The 18,455-nt window shown below is 30.6% G+C and overlaps 2 protein-coding genes across 3 annotated transcripts in view; one reads left to right on the top strand and one right to left on the bottom strand.

Annotated features, from left to right (window-relative positions):
• The window catches only part of LOC143255829 (cGMP-dependent protein kinase 1-like), a 112,189-nt gene extending 110,485 nt beyond the window's left edge, over window positions 1-1,704 (top strand). Inside the window, exon 18 of the mRNA XM_076512130.1 lies at window positions 168-1,704. Within this exon, the coding sequence (XP_076368245.1) occupies window positions 168-263 (96 nt within the window). The 3' untranslated portion in view covers window positions 264-1,704. The remainder of the gene's footprint in view (window positions 1-167) is intronic.
• Window positions 1,705-4,966: 3,262 nt separating this feature from the next.
• On the bottom strand, window positions 4,967-18,113 carry LOC143255828 (translation machinery-associated protein 16). 2 transcript variants are annotated; one of them, XM_076512128.1, is made up of 7 exons: window positions 17,975-18,113; window positions 14,052-14,158; window positions 13,098-13,135; window positions 12,312-12,393; window positions 10,729-10,877; window positions 8,306-8,348; window positions 4,967-5,248 (listed from the first exon to the last, which is right to left on the bottom strand). In XM_076512128.1, the coding sequence occupies exons 1-7, from the start codon at window positions 17,975-17,977 to the stop codon at window positions 5,137-5,139; spliced, it is 534 nt and encodes a 177-aa protein (XP_076368243.1). In that variant the 5' UTR covers window positions 17,978-18,113; the 3' UTR covers window positions 4,967-5,136. The 2 variants fall into 2 exon arrangements, with proteins under 2 accessions (XP_076368243.1, XP_076368244.1); XM_076512129.1 differs by lacking the exon at window positions 8,306-8,348.
• Window positions 18,114-18,455: the final 342 nt, after the last annotated feature.

The following is an 18,455-nucleotide window of genomic DNA, read 5'->3' on the forward strand; positions in this document are numbered from 1 at the left end:
TCAAGATATCAATTTATTAAAACGTGTTTCTAGAGTTAAGCAGCAAATAACACAGGCTAAATGAATGAACTGAGAGCATAATAATCATAAATTCTATCCATGTTTAAAACCTAAAACTGTCTTGTATCAATAACAAGAGAGATTAGTAAACTGGGGTTATTGTTTAGATTCGAGGGCCAACAGATACTTCTAATTTTGACACTTACCCGAAAAACTTTGAAGATCCTCCAGAAGAAATGACTGGCTGGGATAAAGACTTCTGAAGAATTTTGCTTTTAAGCGTTAAGAAGAAAAAAGGCAGAAGATATAGTTAGCACAGAAACTTAAAGGGTAAACAGTAGGAAGAGGACAAATAAGCATTTTATTTAATAGAGAAACGTAGCATTAATTGTACAATCCATTGGTATTGATTGCAACGATGGTTCATCCCAAAGAGTGAGGAATGGAAAAGTATAGAAATAAACTGTAAAAAGATGCCAGAAATATTTGTATTTGTAACACTATGGCTCTTTCTATCACGTCTGAAAAGAAAAAGGTATAACTTTTTTATCGCGAACAAAATGATAATATTACACTACAAAACTACTTCAATCAATGGTGATTTTAGGTACGATATTGTGCACTTGGGTGATCTTTTTCGTTTAAAATTATCGAAAAAAAAGCCATTTATACAGCGTTAAATGTATTTTGCTAAGCTAGAGCTGCCGTCCATTAACTAAACTTTTAAATTTTTGAAATGTCTTGGCTTTTTTCAGTTTTGTAAATCTTGTGTGTGCGTTAGTTTAAAAGGCTCCAAAACCCCCAGCAGTAAGTTTTCGTAGAAATTTCGCCATGTTCTAGTACACGGCAGCCCCATTCAAAGACATGATCATTCTCATCGAAGATTGAATAATACAATTTTGTGAAGCGTCAGTGACCCAGGCTTAATTAAACATTTTATTATTAAATACTGCTTATTTTAATATCAATTGCACAATTGGGAAGTTGACTTTTTAAAAGAGAGAAAAATCCTTTCTGTTTTGTTTCCAACATGTACGATTACACTTAAATAGAAATCTAGTAACTTCTTATTTGTGTGTCGAATTCTACTTTCCTTCTTCATACCAAATTGTCCTATGTTTTGGACTTAAACCTGTTCTCGAAACAAATAACACTAAATTTAAATCGAATTTTAACTCTCGTTTCTTCTCTTATGGGTCTCAAATGTCTTCAGTTTTTTTTATTTTGATTTCGTAAATTTTAAGCCACATAATTGGGTCTGGTGATATTTTTACACATATTGCCAAGTTTGTCCTTAGTGTGTATCTGTTACCATGAGCACAGTTAAGGTACATTTTTTATCGAAATACTAATAAGATAAAATGTACTTACGTTATTAAGATTGATAAGGATTACGAAGTTTTTTCAGCAGCTAAGAATATATTGTGTGTAAATTCTGGCAACTTATTGTTAATTAATTACATCATCTATTTTACTGATGTTGCAAATCGCATCAATAAACTTCTATAAGTATTGCCAGTTTGAAATTCATATCATAAAGACTTTTATTGTAATCTATTTATTGATGTATGGTGTGTATGTAATGTTGTAACTGTTGGTTTCATGTTTATGAACACCAGTAACGCTAAAGAAGATACTTTACAGTCGATTTGTACATGCATCCAAGACAAAAAATAAAATATCGCATAGTTCTAGATGGTTCTATATACAGTTGTTATATTTGTACTTGCACTCAGAATGCTGGGTGACTGACACAGTCAAGTGTTTAAATTCCACTTTTTCTCAATCTCCAAACCTCCCTCTTTTATGTGTTACTGGATTTTTTTGTCCTTATAATACGTTTTAATGTTTTGTTAGCCACTCAACCTTCGAACTAGCACATTTTAGACATTACATACCTGTATAGACATACACATACTGTAGGGTTGTATCTTGCACAATTGAAAATTACATTGCTCACACTTGCTGTGTGTACAAGTAACGAAAAACACGAATTACTCTACTCAAGTATAGAACTAGGTACTCCGATTATACGTGGACATTTTGGTCACTACAAGGATCAAATCGTAAAAATAAAACATTTGAGCTATAATTTTACGTGGAAGATAACCACGTACCATCACTAAAGAGGAACATCCACAGCACGTAATACGCATAAAAAATTACGTTCAGTGTCTACAGGTTACAACGTAAAAAATTAAAATTCACAGTAACTAAATTCAGATTGTACTCGTGGAAATATTTAAATTATTAAATTGTTCCATTTTTTAAAATGCTACTACAGGTACAGCAACAAAACAATTACACGTGGTTAAGGCGTTCGACTCGTAAACCGAGGGTCGCGGGTTCACATTTCTGTCGCACCAAACATGCTCTCCTTTTCAGCCGTGGGGGCGTTATAAAGTTACGTTCAATCCCACTATTCGTTGGTAAAAGAGTAGCCCAAGAGTTGGCAGTGAGTGGTCTTACGCTGCTAAATTAGGGACGTCGAGTGCAGATAGCCCTCGAGTAACTTTGCCGAAATTTAATAAAAAACTTCATGACTTTGTGCATTTGGTAAGTTCAGACGTATAGCAGTTTATCTTAAGCCTACACTAAATCTACCAAGTAATATAAAATACGTTTCTAGATTTCCGAACTCCTCTGATAGTGAAACCATTCCAGGTAAAGTTACAATCAGGCACATACAACTGCTTTGTATAGGCTGGCATTCAAGTGCTTCAAAGTTCCCAAAACTACTTAACAATTCCCCAAGTATGACTGTTTTCTTATGTATTTGCCACACTGGCATTTATAATTACAAGTGACAGTTACTAGTCTACACTGTAGGTGAGTTCACTATTTCTTAAAAACTACTAAACATGGATAGATTTTTGGATCCCAGCAGTTTTGTCTATTCAGAAGCCAACAGCATAAGCCGTGAATAGGTTTAATCAACAAAACCACATGCTTACAGCAGTTCTGCAATACGTTTTTATGGTCACTCTAGGGTCAAGTTACTTTCCACGTGCTTGATCCAAGTTGTGTCGGAATACGAGTTCAAATATGAAATTATCAGTTTTCCTTTGTATGTATTTTTCTTTAATGAAACACTTTTAGTAACAAATAATATACAGCAAAAATCTTACCAAGTTTTTAAACAATCTGATGAAACGTTTTTTTAAATGGTTGGCATCAGATATTCATCTGCCTCCTTTCTACCAACCACAAACTGTTATAATGATGACTACACCTGAAAGACTTTGTTTATTCTTAAGTGCAAAATTTCACAACAGACTATTAAGTACTATGTTTACCAGAGGGATAAAATCCCAAATTTTAGTTTTACAAACACTTGAGCTTACCACTGAGCTAAGAGGTAAGCTGAAGTGTTTGATCTGGAAGATCTTTCAAACTCAAAAACAAGTCTGAACAACCTTCAAAAAGTTGTCCACTGTTGACTGGGATTTCAAAATATTACTTGGGTTAGATTTGTATCTTTTTGCATGAGAGAAGTTTTCAAATAAGATATTTTGATGAACATATATCTATTTAAACAATGTAAGTGCTAATTTTCCCTGTACTACCATTCAGTACTTGCATTAAATATCGAATTGATAATTTCAGGTGAACATTGACTCATCTTAAAGTTTTATATTAAATTGTAGTTCATTTTATAACGAGGAACTAAAACTTGTTAACAAAAGGACACTGCCTAGTGTTGTAGAAACCAAATATTTTAGACAGAAAATTTCATAAATCATTGATATTCTGGTATGAGTGAAGGAACAAACTTTTCTCAGCTGATTCTTACGTAATTATTTTTATTTATAAACCATTCTTGCCTACTTCAAATGGAATTCATTAACATAATTTAGGCATGATTTGCCTAACTAATGCATAAACTTGGTATATTTGTAAAACCAGTACACAAATTAAATATAACATATATCAATTTAAGGTGTTTCTTGTAGGTATTTTCAACTCTTATATAATTTATTTCAAATTCTAACTTAAACAACCTTATACTAATTGTGTTTCAAATGTGGTATTCTGTACAGTTTAGTACAATGTGCAGTTTAGCTCACTTAACTCTTTTGCTTCTCAGTAGATTTTTGGTAAATGTTTACTGAGGTCACAAGAATTTCAGTGCTGTTTGGACTTTTGACAGATTACAATGTTTCAGGATGCTTTTTCAAAGTGTAGGACTATCTCTCTTAGATATGTACAAAGCATGACATATGGATTAAATTATCCTATGTCCAATGGCCAAACTAAATTAATCTTAACGGACCTAAAGAAGTTAGTGTTTGCATAATAAACGGAAAAAGAAAAAAACGTAGAATTGAAATACATTGAAGAAACACTCCAAATTTATATAATTATAGAGAATTTGCATACCAATGATACAAATATTAGACATGTATATTAACTTTTGAAATGTTCACAGTTAGTATAAGCTATGCTTTGGAATAAAAACTACATAAATAAGATCTCAATATACCTGCAATAAACACCCTAAATTGAAGTATTATTGTTATATTAAACCTGAAGTATCAGTTTTACAAGTGCACTCATTTTATTTATTAACCATCCAGATTAGACATAAGCTATATTAATGAATTACACCTGAATTTTTAATCACACCACACAACACTTGTAGTTTTTTACAACTCAAACGTGACTGTGGACTGAAACACACATAAGTGCATATAACTAAAACTAATTACATATATTAGGTAATTAAATATGCAAACATTTGAAGTATATTTGGCATAAATGTATTCTGAGCGCAGATAGCCCTCGAGTAGCTTTGCTCGAAATTCAAAACAAAACAAAAAATGTATTCTATTGAAAATATTACACAAGTATCAGTTGAAAAAGGTTTACATTCATAGAATATCAATAGCTTCAGATATTTTCCTGTCTGTGTGTTTTAACGTATACGCAATTTCTTCTTCAAAATAAACAACCAACAGATACCTTGTTGACAGCAACTGTAATTGTTTCCACTAAAACTTTATTGAAGTGAAAATAATATTTGCAGATTAATTATTTTCCATATTTTAAAACTCTTTAGTACTTGGAGACTAACTGTTCTGGGCTACGTGTAGGACATTATTTGCTGAAATTATCAGCAACTACATCTGGACTTTTTCAGGATCTCATGTTGTAGCTTCTGCATTCTTCATCAGATCTTCTAATAATTTTTTTTGATACTTTTTTTAATGTTATTGCTGGTAAATACTTAGCATCTCCACTCCAACATCTGTAAAATATTTTTAAAAAATAATTTTAAATAACATACAAACTACAAGTCAAACCATTCCTATACTGCATAAAGTAAATAATTCACCAGGTTTGTAATTTTGTTCAATGGTTTTGCTATACACAAGATACAAGTAAGAAATTTCAAAATAATTACAATTATGAAATTTTTTTTTAATGAGTGACAACCATGCTCAGAAAAAAAAAATCACCTTTCATAAAATTTGGAGCAAGATAAACAGTTTTCCTTTAAATTTGATTTTACTAATAAAGTGATACATATGACAGTCAGGTTTAAAAATTAATGGGAAATTAATGACAGAAAAATTCTTTGAAAATTATATAATTGGCAGGATATCAGAATAATTTATTTTTAAAATAGTTTCCTCCTGAAAATGAAATGGAAATATTTACATTTTGTTTCCTCATGACAAAAAACAAAAGTCATCATTATTAATACAAAAATACACTTGATTCTGCTGTTTACAGTATATCTGACAAAGCAATACAAAACTTTTACAATGAAACTGAATCCTGAGATTAACTCATTTCTTGGCAACCAAATTAAAGTTTGTAGTTTCTTACAAGCTTATAAACGATTTTGATTTTTTTTTACAAGATTTAACACCTACTACAATATGTAGATGATAAATAAAAGTTTGTAATATTGCATCACACCATGATGAATTTTATTACTTCTAAGAAAAAGGTTCAGTTCAGAAACTTTTTTTTTGTGCTTTCAAACACATAAAAACATCACTAAAATAGTTACACATCCAAGAGACCAATGAATTCTACAACTTTTGGCATGAATAAAATTAGACTTCCAAAATTGTTTTTAAATTAACTACAATATTAGAAATTATTTAGTGGCACATAATAAAAAATAGTTCCTGTCATTATGATCATGTGTTACTTCACCCAAAAAACTGCATTAATTGAAATTAATGTTCAGTGCACAATAAGTTTATATCCAGTGATTTCAGTGTCAAATGGTGTTATCAGATACTGAAGATCCTGAGTAAGCAGTCAGGTTAGATTGAATGTAAGACATTTTCATTGATGTTGGCCAACAAATGATGTTTTGAGATAAAATAATTCAAAGGAAGGTATTTAGATAAAAAATAATTTCACTTTTTTAATCATGTACTTCTTTTGTAGATAAAGCAATATCACACATCAATATCTGATACTTCCCATTAATCCTTAATTAACACTACTAAAACATAAGAAAAAAGAACAATATTCTTACAGAATAATTCACAATATGTTTACTTTAAATGAACACACAGAGAGATTAACAATGAAGTAAAACTTAATGTTTTTTGGTTTTGTTTCTGGTGTGGTGTGTGGCACAACCCCATGATATGAAAGTAGTTCCATACAGCAATGGTACTAATGCAGGATTAAATAGAATGAGAATTATTATTTTAAACTAAATTTTGAAATCTGATATGTAGGTGTCCACATAAAGGTGAAACAAAGGTAATTTGTTCTAAAGTTTCTCACAATAATTAGTTATTATATATATTAATAACTATATATATATAGTTATAGAACATTATTCTGTTCTTAAGTGCATATTTGAAATAAATAAATATTTAATCTACAAGTACCATCATTACAAAACAGTAGGCTTACATTTCATCAGCCACCAACACCAAAAAACAAGATGTGAAATGGAAGTACCATACTTCTTATTTTCATGTATATATTTTTTACTGTCATAAGAATTACTAAAATGTAAGAATTAGCAACTTAAGTTAAAGTTAAAATAGGCAAGATAAGAAATAATATCTCATGAGGTATGCCCAAAAGCAGGGTGTGCATTATGTCATTCAATACAGCAACATAAGCTATGCATTCACTGTGCAATTTACAACTTGTAAGGCAGAATTATTAGTTACACAAAGAACAACAACAAAAAAAGATAAATTGTCACGCGTTAAGCTGTTTAGGATAAATGATTGTAATTCTCTGTTTCAAACAACAATCTTTCTAGAAAGAAAAAAGGGTAATTTAGACTTATTTTGCATTTCTTTCTTACTTTAATTACAAGTCAATTACAAATCAACCAAGTCTGTATAGTATTAAGGAGTTAAAGTAGAGAAAATAATAGTAAATAAATAGTAGTTCTTATGGTTAAACAAAAGTCTGAAATTAACTTAATAGGTTTTAGATATGATGGAAATGAATTTTGAAAGCTGCAAGAAGGAAAAAATATTTTAACGTTGACATAAAATTCACCTTGCACTCAAACTAGTTAGAGACTGTGTCACACACTGACTCTGTATATTAAAAGGTATATCTTTAGTGCAAATATATAAAAAAATCAAAATTTTTGAATACAAAAGACTTGAAATGTTTAATGAAAGTCTGTAAAATTTCTTGATGATATATACCTTAAAAGTTACAATATAAATATTTTCATAGTTACTTGGAGGTTGCAATGTTGGTCAAAATACACAGGCACATAATGACAGTTAATGGTCTTGAAATCAGCCTGGATTCACCAAAAGTACATTATTTGTTTCTTCAAATTTTCAGTTATACATATCATAGAAATTCAATTTGCTTTCCTTGGATTACTTTTTATTTTACTATCATTAATCACAGCCAGGTTAACAGGTTAAATAGCTCAACTCGTATTCCAAGGATCACGGGTTTGAATCCCCATCACACCAAACATGCTCACCCTTTCAGCTGTGGAAGCATTCTAATATGACACTCAATCCCATTATTAGTTGAAAACAGAGTAGCCCAAGAGTTGGCAGTAGGTGGTGATGACTAGCTGCCTTCCCTTTAATCTTACATTGCTAAATTAAGGATGGCTAGAGCAGATAGCCCTTGTGTAACTTTGTGTGAAACTAAAAAAAAAACCAATAATTAATTATTGAAAGTTAAAAAAAAAACAATTTTAATTTTTGCTCAGTGTTACTTAACTTAAAAAATAAACCAAAGGTAAATATATAAGGAAAATGCTAATATTTTACCTAGAATTAATAAAATAAAGTTTTAAATATTTATCATTATTCTAAATTAATATGAAAAGACTTACCTAAAATACTGATATGCTCTCATGTCTAACAAATCTGGTATTTCTACAGAAAAATTGAAAGTTACCAAACAAAATAAATATTATGTTCATGTTTATTTGTTTCTCAGTTTCTGAACTGCAAGTTTAATATTTAGCCCAAATCTGAAATTATAAAACACTGCTTAAAATATAAGATCATATAATAATTTCTGATAAATATGCTAAGATGTATACAAACAAATATTTCTATGTACATAATTCATATTTAGGAACATATCTTGATAAAACTATCATTACACTTGTTGTATGAAACAATAAAAGTAAACAACAGCTGTTCTCTAAATATCTCTACCAAATTCACTTAAATGAGCCACAGTCAAGAGAAAGTGATGTTCAAATAATGATATCAAGCTGTTGCATATGACATGTCTGACTTTCATGTGCAAATTTGACACTTGAATTTTACTGGCTGAGAGAAGAAATATCTTGAATTTGTCAGAATATAATATATTGTCTGGTTCATTTCAAGCTCACTTTATTTTTCTTATTTAAGAAAGTAAGTCATATTTATATTAATTTTTGTCACCATGGATGAAATTGATAGTCTCTAATTTTCTCATACAAGTTCAAGCTTGGGCACAATGCAGCGACATCAGCTCATAATATCAAACATATTTAGTGATGGCACAGCACAGAGTTGCTTTAGATTTAACTCTACTAAAGCAAGCCTTAAGAATGAGCCTTGGTGATGCCCTCAGACAGCCATTAACAAGGAAGAATTGAAGGCCATAGTTGAATAAAATACATGCCACATCATGAGAACTTGCTGATAAACTTAATGTTCATTATTCAACAGTTTCCCTATGTCTTGAAGCAATTGATAAGGTGACAAAGCTCAAACAGTGGGTACTTCATGAATTAACTGAAAACCAAATAAAACGAATTAAAATTTGTTCCTTACTAGCACCAAAAATGGCCTGTTTCTCCATAAAATTATCATATGTGATGAAAAATGTATTCTTTATGACAATCAACAATGATCTGTACAATGGTTTGACTATGAAGACACATGAAAATGCATGCCAAAACCAGTTTTCCACTCTGAGAAGCTTATGGTTAGCATTTGGTGGTTGTCAACAGGTATGATCCATTATTCATTTTTAAATTCAGAAGAAACAATGACAGCGTGGTAATATTGTGAACATGAAATTATACATGGAAAATTTGTACAAAACATCCAGCAACATCTCAGTGAACCTCTACTGCTTCATAACAATACTTACGTGTCATTGACCCAAAATTAAACAAACTTCAGTATGAAGCTTTACCTCATCCACCATATTCACATCTTTCCTCTAGAGATTATGACCTTTTCAAACATTTGGACATTTTTTTAAAGGATAAAAGTTTGAAAACCAAAGGTCAATTAAAAGTGTGTTTGAAATCTTCATTGCATCAAAGGACATCCAATTCTTTAAACATGGCATTTATAAACTTACAACTCATTGGTAGAAGTGTATTGAGTCTGAAGGAACTTATTTTGATTAAATTAAACAAAAATATGTATTTGTTTCACATTTTCTTTTAAAAATCAAGCATTTCATATGCAACAGCCTAATAACATTACCTCATTTGTTTATAGCTTTATTTCTGCCAAATTAAGAAACTATAACAAAATTATTTCAATATTTGAATTAATGATGTTAGTTTCCAATGTAAATTTACAATACAACATTTAGAGTTATCTTCTTGCGTATATTTGTCATTTTAAAATGAAGTCCTTTAAAATGTAATTTCCAATTACAAAATTGTTCACTGCTTTTCAGTACTTTTCAGGTAAACAATATTAAATATTCATCTAACTTAGACATGAAGATTTCTACCAAGTAGGCACAGAATAAAAATCTAGACAAACAAAGAACATCGATTATTCAACCATAAGAGATGTAGACATCGATGTCCATATTTCTAATGAGATTAAAAACTGCTTCAACCTAAATGTATTGTTACAAATAGAAAATAGATTAATATTTTCTTCATAATAATATACTATAATATTAAGAAAACAATCACCAAAGCTTTTGAACTCTAGCAAAATAAAAATATAACTTATAGTTATTACCACTAAACACCAGTCAAAGTGAATATTTTAGTGGAATAGTTCCTGCAATGTAATTGGTTATTATTTTGTATTAGTCAAAAATGGCTGTTATATTACTATGATTCTTAACGATACAGTCATTTGTTTTAGTTTATTATATTATTATTAATAAAGTGGAAAGATATTCCTTAAAACTGTTATTACATATCAAAGTGACTAAGTTATAGTTTTTTAAGGAGGAATTATAGCACGTTATGTGAATCATAAAGATAAATCTTTTACTGTGGTGTAGATGATGCATAACACAACTAGTCAGACTTTTTATTTAGTCTGAAATCCTTACCAAGACCCGTACTCTCAAATTCCCTGTTCTCTTGCTCTAAAGTGAACCGAATGCTGTCTTTTCGGGAGATGTGTTGTCCACTTTGACGTCCTTTGATGCCATTGATTATTTCAATCTGTTCTATTTCTTCATCAAAACGATGCAGATACCTGATTTGTAGAAGTTATAAAAATAAATTATTATTCCACTTAATACACAATCAGAACTTATGAGACAATCAGTAAATTCCACTCACAATCAGTTTATAACTTTATAGGGTTTCTACCCTAAAAATTAAAATAACAGTTTTTCATAAAGTAATTTTTTTTCACCTAAAAGTGTAAGTGACAACTTACTGTAGTAAAATTCTCATTCCTGTGGAAACAACAATTGATTTCTTCGAATATTAAATCTTCACAACATGAAAATATCAACGTTTTGCTTCATTCAAATACAAACAAAAAATGTCCCTGATATTTTCACATTAACTATTCAATTCATACTCTTTAGACCATATACTGGAACTTGGTCATATGTCCAAGAAAAACTTTGAACATTGGATTTTAAAACCAAAAATAATACTGTACTATGCATGAAACCTGAGTGGGCACAACAAACATCAAACTAATAAAACATTAACCCAGAAACATGTTAGCTGATAGTGGGAATTTCTTTTAGTTTCCCTTCCTATTGTTTCTTTAATTTTCCTCACACTTACTTATGTTTTACATGTTGTATTTCCATTTTTTTTAGTTTAATAATCCATTGCTTATTCAGTTGCTAAACACCCTAAGTTGTTTGCTGGAGTTTCCTCAACATTAAGCTAAAAAATAATTATTTTCAAGTTTAATATTTTGATTTACTCAAGATTTTAGGTTTACTTTTACTTAAAAAAACAGTCAACTCAATTAACCAATAAAAATTTTCAGTTTTTATTCTAGTTCTTATCTTTATAAACTGTTAAATACTATACTGCTGCCACTGAATGCTTTCCTTCCAATTCAGTCATTAAAGTTTACTTGAATGTTTTATTATTAAATGCAAGACCATATATACAACTGTCTATTCTTACTTGACAAATATCAAACTTTTCTAAACAAAGTGTATTCTGTAGTTATAAAAAAACATTTTCAATAAATTAAAAAATAACTATCAGAATAAATATTAGTATTCTTTTGTTGGTTAAAAGTACATGGATCAAACAGAGAAAACTACAACTTATAATAATTAAAAATAAGTATCTTAAAATATCAGTAGGAGTTAATAACATTTCAAAGCAAAGGACACCAATGTGTTAATTCAAATAAAATCCAAATGTTATGTACACTTCAAGCAGTTACTAATATATTTACCTCAATGTTACAGTCTAATTAACCTTAAGGGGAAATATTTCAGAATATACAACTTTTGCAATTAACATGCATAGTAGTAAATGTTGAATAGCTTTATTTTTAAGAAATAACACAGAAGTATTCCTTTTCTGAGGTCACTTCAGTCTATACTTTTTAATGATAACAAAAGAAAAGACTTTCCTACAAATCTGATGCAGCTACACTGATACATTATCTATATCTAATTACACAATACACTTATTCTTGTCTTACCTCTCAATTACATGAAAAACTTCTGCTGGTGATAAATAATCTTTCTCTTCAAGGTTTTCTTTGAACCATAAAAGCTTTTTCACTGTAAAAATAAATATTACACAAAAAATAAAAAAGGCTAAAGTACTTAAAGTATGTCATTAGTATCATAAGTATAATTAATCACAACCATACTTTGCCAACTTGGAAAAGGCATTCAAAACATTTGAACCGATTATAACAATTTGCAATTATCTGTATTTAGAATGGTGGAAAGAATCCATTTATAAGGCATTGTTAACTAATGCACCTTACAATTCAAGGATGCCATTCTGTTGAGATAAACGTCGAAAATTTAGGCATGACATTTGACAGAGACAGTTCATAAATGTAGACAAATGTATTTTAAAAGAACCTCCAAACAGACTTGTTACTTTTTCTGGTAGAAATGGATGATTTTGATAGGCTGAGTGGTTTCTATTATCAGGTTCATAATTACATTCAAATAAAAATCTTTCCATCCACAGAATGTGCAAAGATATTATAATTCTGAATGGTTATGTAATAAAAAATTTTATCCCAAAAAGTAAACTAATTAAATGTACTTTTATTTAGCAACTTTATGTTCCACATTTTATAAATTCACCCTGATTTTCCATCTTTAACCCCCTATAAGTCAATACCTTATCTTTTTAAAAAAATGAACATTTGAATAACTAAGTTATATAAATCCCTAAAATTCCTATTTTTAAAAAGACATTTCATTTTATGAATTTTATAATTTTCAAACATGATGTACTTACGTACATTTAATTTGCTGCTTCAAATTTGTTTCTTCTTTTTTCCTAAAAGACAAAAACGAAACTACTGCAAGACAAGTTATAAAAAAATGGACAAAAAATTATAATTATGCATGAATATTTCACAGAAAAAAAATAACTGATAAAGTTATTGTTTTGCAATCAATAACTCAAACATGGAAAGGATATCCAATGTACTTAAAAATACTTTCAGAATAAGATAATAACACAAACACCTATTTGTGAAAAGATATCCCTTTAATTTATGACAGTAATTAACAATTGTATCTTAGTTTCCACCTGAAAATACAATTGAAATTTTTATGCAAACAAATTTTGACTATCTGCTTGACATTTTAGTGGTTTTAACCAATCTTATAGATGCTTTTTAGAAATCTGGGATAAATTAGTTTCATGATTTTCATCTATTTATTTTGAATTTTTGTGTAAAGCTATCTGAGCTAGCCATCACCACCCACTGCCAACTCTTGGGCTACTCTTTTACCAATGAATAGTGGGATTGACCATCTCATTATATTTTCTCCTGAATGACTGCAGTAAATATAATGTCTTGCTGCTAAGATTTAGCACTGTCCTTTTGGCAGTTTTGTTCAGACTTACAGAACATACTACTTCTGTGACAATTAATTTACATGTTTACCTCATACAAGATCTCTTCAAGAATAATTGGTAGTTTTAACAAGTCAAAAAATTTACAGAAATTTTTTGTAAAGGTATGACAACACTTTAAATACAGTTAAAGATACATAATTAAAAAAATGGTTTTGCATTACATAAATATTATTGATAAGCTACTGATTTGTTACAAATTATTTAAACATTGTCCTTTCATCAAAAGTTAAATCTTAGAACTTCAAAAATACATTCTTTTTAATAACATTTTAATATTTTTCTAAACAGTCAATCTTCTCTTCAATAACTACCAACAAAAGCAACACACCTTTGAACTTTGCTTCCTCGATGTTCTTTTCGTGAAAGTTGTAAAGCTTTTCTACTGTTTGGATGGATAAGTTTCTGTATGGTAACTTTATGTTTTAATCCTTTAGGCTGAAATTATGTAAAAATTAAAAAAAATATATATTTGCAATTTCAATAAAATATTCTTAATGATATCAGGCAAATTATAACTAGAAAATTTACCCAAGCATTTCATAGTGAAAACGTTTTGGGTGTGATTTTTCTCCATAAAATGCCAGTGGCAATATAAATACTAAAAGTACATATTAATAAAGTTATCCATGTTTAAATGGCTTGATTATATAATATTTTGTTATATTTTAGTTTGTTTTTTGTATACCAAAAAGCCATAAATAACATGACTCTAAAATATCAGTATGTGTCTATCTGGAAAATACACAAACAATTAAGAAAATTTGAAGATGAAAATGCAGTTGTAACTTGTAGAATTGTGTTACCACTTATAAATGCAAATGATGTTTGTTTTTGTTCTAACTATGCCAGTACTGATTGAAAGTACATAGACTGTGTGTGTATATATATATATATATATTTAGAGAAAATTAAGAAATCTCAACAGTACAACTGATAGCCACCTCCACTAACTGACCTAAATTTAGCCAGCAATGAAGCTATGACACCAATGCATTGTAAAAGAAATATGACTTATCAACACATTCCAAATCACATGTAGTTGATTAAATCACAAACAAGAAGATCAAATGCAAAATCCTAGGAAGAGTTAGAGAACAAACAAACTTTCTGAAATTATAATGGGATAAGTATGCCACAAGACTGGCCAATATCTTTGAAATTCCAATTATCTAGTCTGGTATTAAGAAATATTTTGAAGCATAAATTATTTTGTACTCACCAATATATACATACACACACACATATTTTGTTGTTGTAAAACTAAGATGAATTTGATATGTGTTCAATAGTTATAATGGTAAGGCTATACACATTTCTTATGTGTGTGAATCTCTAAACCTATGGTTCTTAGCCTGGGTTCGATGAGTCAGTCTCAGGGGTTCGGCAGAGGTCAAGACACACACACTGTGTGTGTGTCCATTCCGTTCACCCTACTCGTATGATTTGTGATGTCATGCTCCACTTCGCCATCATTGGCTGCAGTTGATCTTGTCACATCACTTGGCCTTAATATCTGTGCTGCAGGAAACTTCGTGAGCTTAGCAGTTGACTTGTGACTGTAGTAATTGTGTGTCATTTGCGATTTTTTTCTAATCTTTCAATCACTTCATAGTAACTATGTTGAGCAAAACAAAAGTGGTAGGATGAATATGTACAACATGGATTCATGTGTATAACAGAACATGATGGGAGTCAGTGTCCTCAATGCATGGTTTGCAATGCCAAGTTGAGCACCAGCAAAACTAAGAGAGCACTCCCTAAAGCTGTATGGAGATGGGAAATACAAGAACACAACGCTTGCTGAATTCAAGGTAAAGAGAGCCAGGTTCGATGAAAAAGCTACTTTGCCTGTTCTCAGCTTTGTACCCATCAACAAACCGAACCTCATAGCATTGTACAAAGTTGCATACTTAATGGCAAAGCAGGACAAACTACACACCATTGGTGAAGTACTCATAAAACCAGCTGCGTTGAAGATGGCAAACATCATGCTGGGAAAAGCTGCTGAAAATAAGTTATCCCAAATTCCTCTTTCAAATGACACCATCAGCAGCAGAATAGATGACATGAGCGATGACTTCTTGGCTCAAGTAGTTGCAGATTGGATTTCAAACCCAGCAAAATTCAGCCTTCAATTCAACGAGACCACCGACGTTTCCAATCTAAGCTAGCTTGTATTCCTGTGCAATGTGAAGAATGAAAAAAAAAAAATTTTTTTATTTTGTAAGCCTCTTACAACAACAACTAAGGTAGCTGACATAAAGAAACTTGTAGATGACTTCTTCAGAGACAACAATCTTTCGTGGGATATGGTTTCTGCAGTTTGTTCGGATGAAGCTCCAGTCATGCTAGGACAAAACTCTGGTTTCGGTGCGCTGGTGAAAGCCAATCCACCACACATCATTGTAACGCACTGTGTTCTGCACAGGCATGCGTTGGCAACAAAAATCTTGCCTTCAAAACTGGCAGAAGTATTAAAAATTGTAGTGGAATGTGTAAACTTTGTGTGAAATAGTTCTCTGAAGCACCACATCTTCAACAAGCTGTGTAATGAAATGGGCTCTGAATTCGAGGTACTTCTGTACCATTCTAACGTTTGGTGGTTATCCAAGGGAAAGGTGCTGAATCGTGTTTTTGCCATGCATGTGGAATTAACCCTGTTTTTGCGAGAGCACCAACATTGTCATGTAGATTGCTTGGAAAAAACTGAGTTCATTCTCATTTTGGTGTACATGGCCGATATCTTCAATGCTCTCAATCAACAGATGCAGGGCGGTGAAGTCAACATCATTGAAGCGGAAGAAAACCTGAAGGCATTTAAAAAAAACTACTGTCATGGAAATGACAAACAGAGAATGATAACTTTGCAAACTTTCCCCTGCTGGATGACTGTGTAAGTAAGATCGAAGATGTGTCTGAAATCGAAGACATTTCTGTACCCAGGGAACTGAAGCAAGCAATTGCCATGAACTTAGATGAACTCGCAAAGTCTCTTGGCGGATACTTCCCCACCAGAGAGTCATATCCAGCATGGGTGAGACAGCCGTTCATGTTTAGTGTTGCGACAGCAGATGTCAATGAAGAATACCTCGACAAAATCATTGAACTTCAGCAGAGCCAGGTTCAACAGCAACTTTTCAGAACAACAACGCTTTCAACGTTTTGGTGTCACCAAATCATAGCGTACCCTCTTATTGCTAAGAAAGCCCTTGAGATACTCATACCATTTGTTACAACGTATCTTTGTGAGCAATCCTTTTCGAAAATGGTAGACATAAAAATGAAGAAAAGGAACAGACTTTGTTGCGAAAATGATATGAGAGTGGCACTTGCCAAGGTGAAGCTGTGCATTTCTGAACTTGTCTCTGAAATGCAACAGCAAAAGTCACATTGATTTGCAGTAAATATTCATTATGTTTTTGATGTTTGTGTGAAAATCATATTTTGTTGGTTTTGTTCTTTGAACACAGAGATATTGTGTGCAACTGATGCATGGTTCATTTTGTGCACAAATAAAATATGTACTTATGTTTTGAATTTGAAAAATCATATTTTATTTTTCTAATTATGAAAGGTTCAGTTAATGCAAGTACGAAACTTCCGGGGTTCAGTTCCTCCAACAAGGTTAAGAACCACTGCTCTAAACAATATATTTAAAGTAACTGTATTTATTACTTTTATACATCAGTGTTTCATATTATTAGAACAGTAAAATTAAACTTTCATTAGGCAATACCTTATAAGAGTACAAGTACAATGGCATAAATTAACCACAGTATAACTTCAAACTTAAACAGGTAATGTTTCAATTATGGATAAATATAATTAAAATATTAGTATTAAAATTAAATATTTAGCTATTCAAATTATCAACACATCAAATGCATCAAAACTATACCTGAACCTTACATACTCCTCTTTTGGCCAACGCAGACTACAGTATTGTTCAACCTATAAGCTACACACGTTTTTCGAAGTAATTCTAAATTATGTGATTCTTGATTAAACTTTGTAGAATGGATGGCCTTCCGAAACATCGTCCTCTACACTTATGTCTTCACAACAGACAGTTGCCGTCCATTCTTCAAAGTTTCGTCATGAATACTCCGCCTAAACAATCTATCAAAGAACATGATTATTGTACTAATTTGCTATAGAAGTTATAACTTGCAGAGATCTTGGGTTACACCAAGTATCCAATTGCAACTACCTTCTTTAACAACAAAATAATATAAAAATGATTACACTCACCATTTTAATTCAGTAATCACATTTAAAATACAAAAACCAAGCACCTGATATTATACGTGCTAGATACAACCTGTAACTTCTTTCAAAACATGACTCCATTAAGATACGTCTATCAAAATACCATGTGCTATATTTTATAGAGGGCTGATGTAAGATTTAATAATAAAAATATTAAATTTCATTTTTTAAATTGATAAAGATTGCTATTGCTCATAAAAATTAAAATGGATTATTAATATAACTGAGTTTCCTATTGGGGAACAATAATTTAGACAACAACAGTAGTTCGAAATGTCATATATGTTTCTGATTTGTGAAACTTTAATATTTTCATTTTACAAATATTTCCTTCATTTCACAATTAAAGTAGTAATTATTTGTATTCTCAAAATGGCTGGTATGGGTATCAAATCTTTAATTAAAATAAACCACAGAACAATATTTCGAACTTTTTAGTCATCTTCAGGTTGTCCTGTACCTT

The sequence above is a fragment of the Tachypleus tridentatus genome, chromosome 7 (assembly GCF_004210375.1).
Source record: "Tachypleus tridentatus isolate NWPU-2018 chromosome 7, ASM421037v1, whole genome shotgun sequence".
Taxonomy (NCBI): domain Eukaryota; kingdom Metazoa; phylum Arthropoda; class Merostomata; order Xiphosura; family Limulidae; genus Tachypleus; species Tachypleus tridentatus.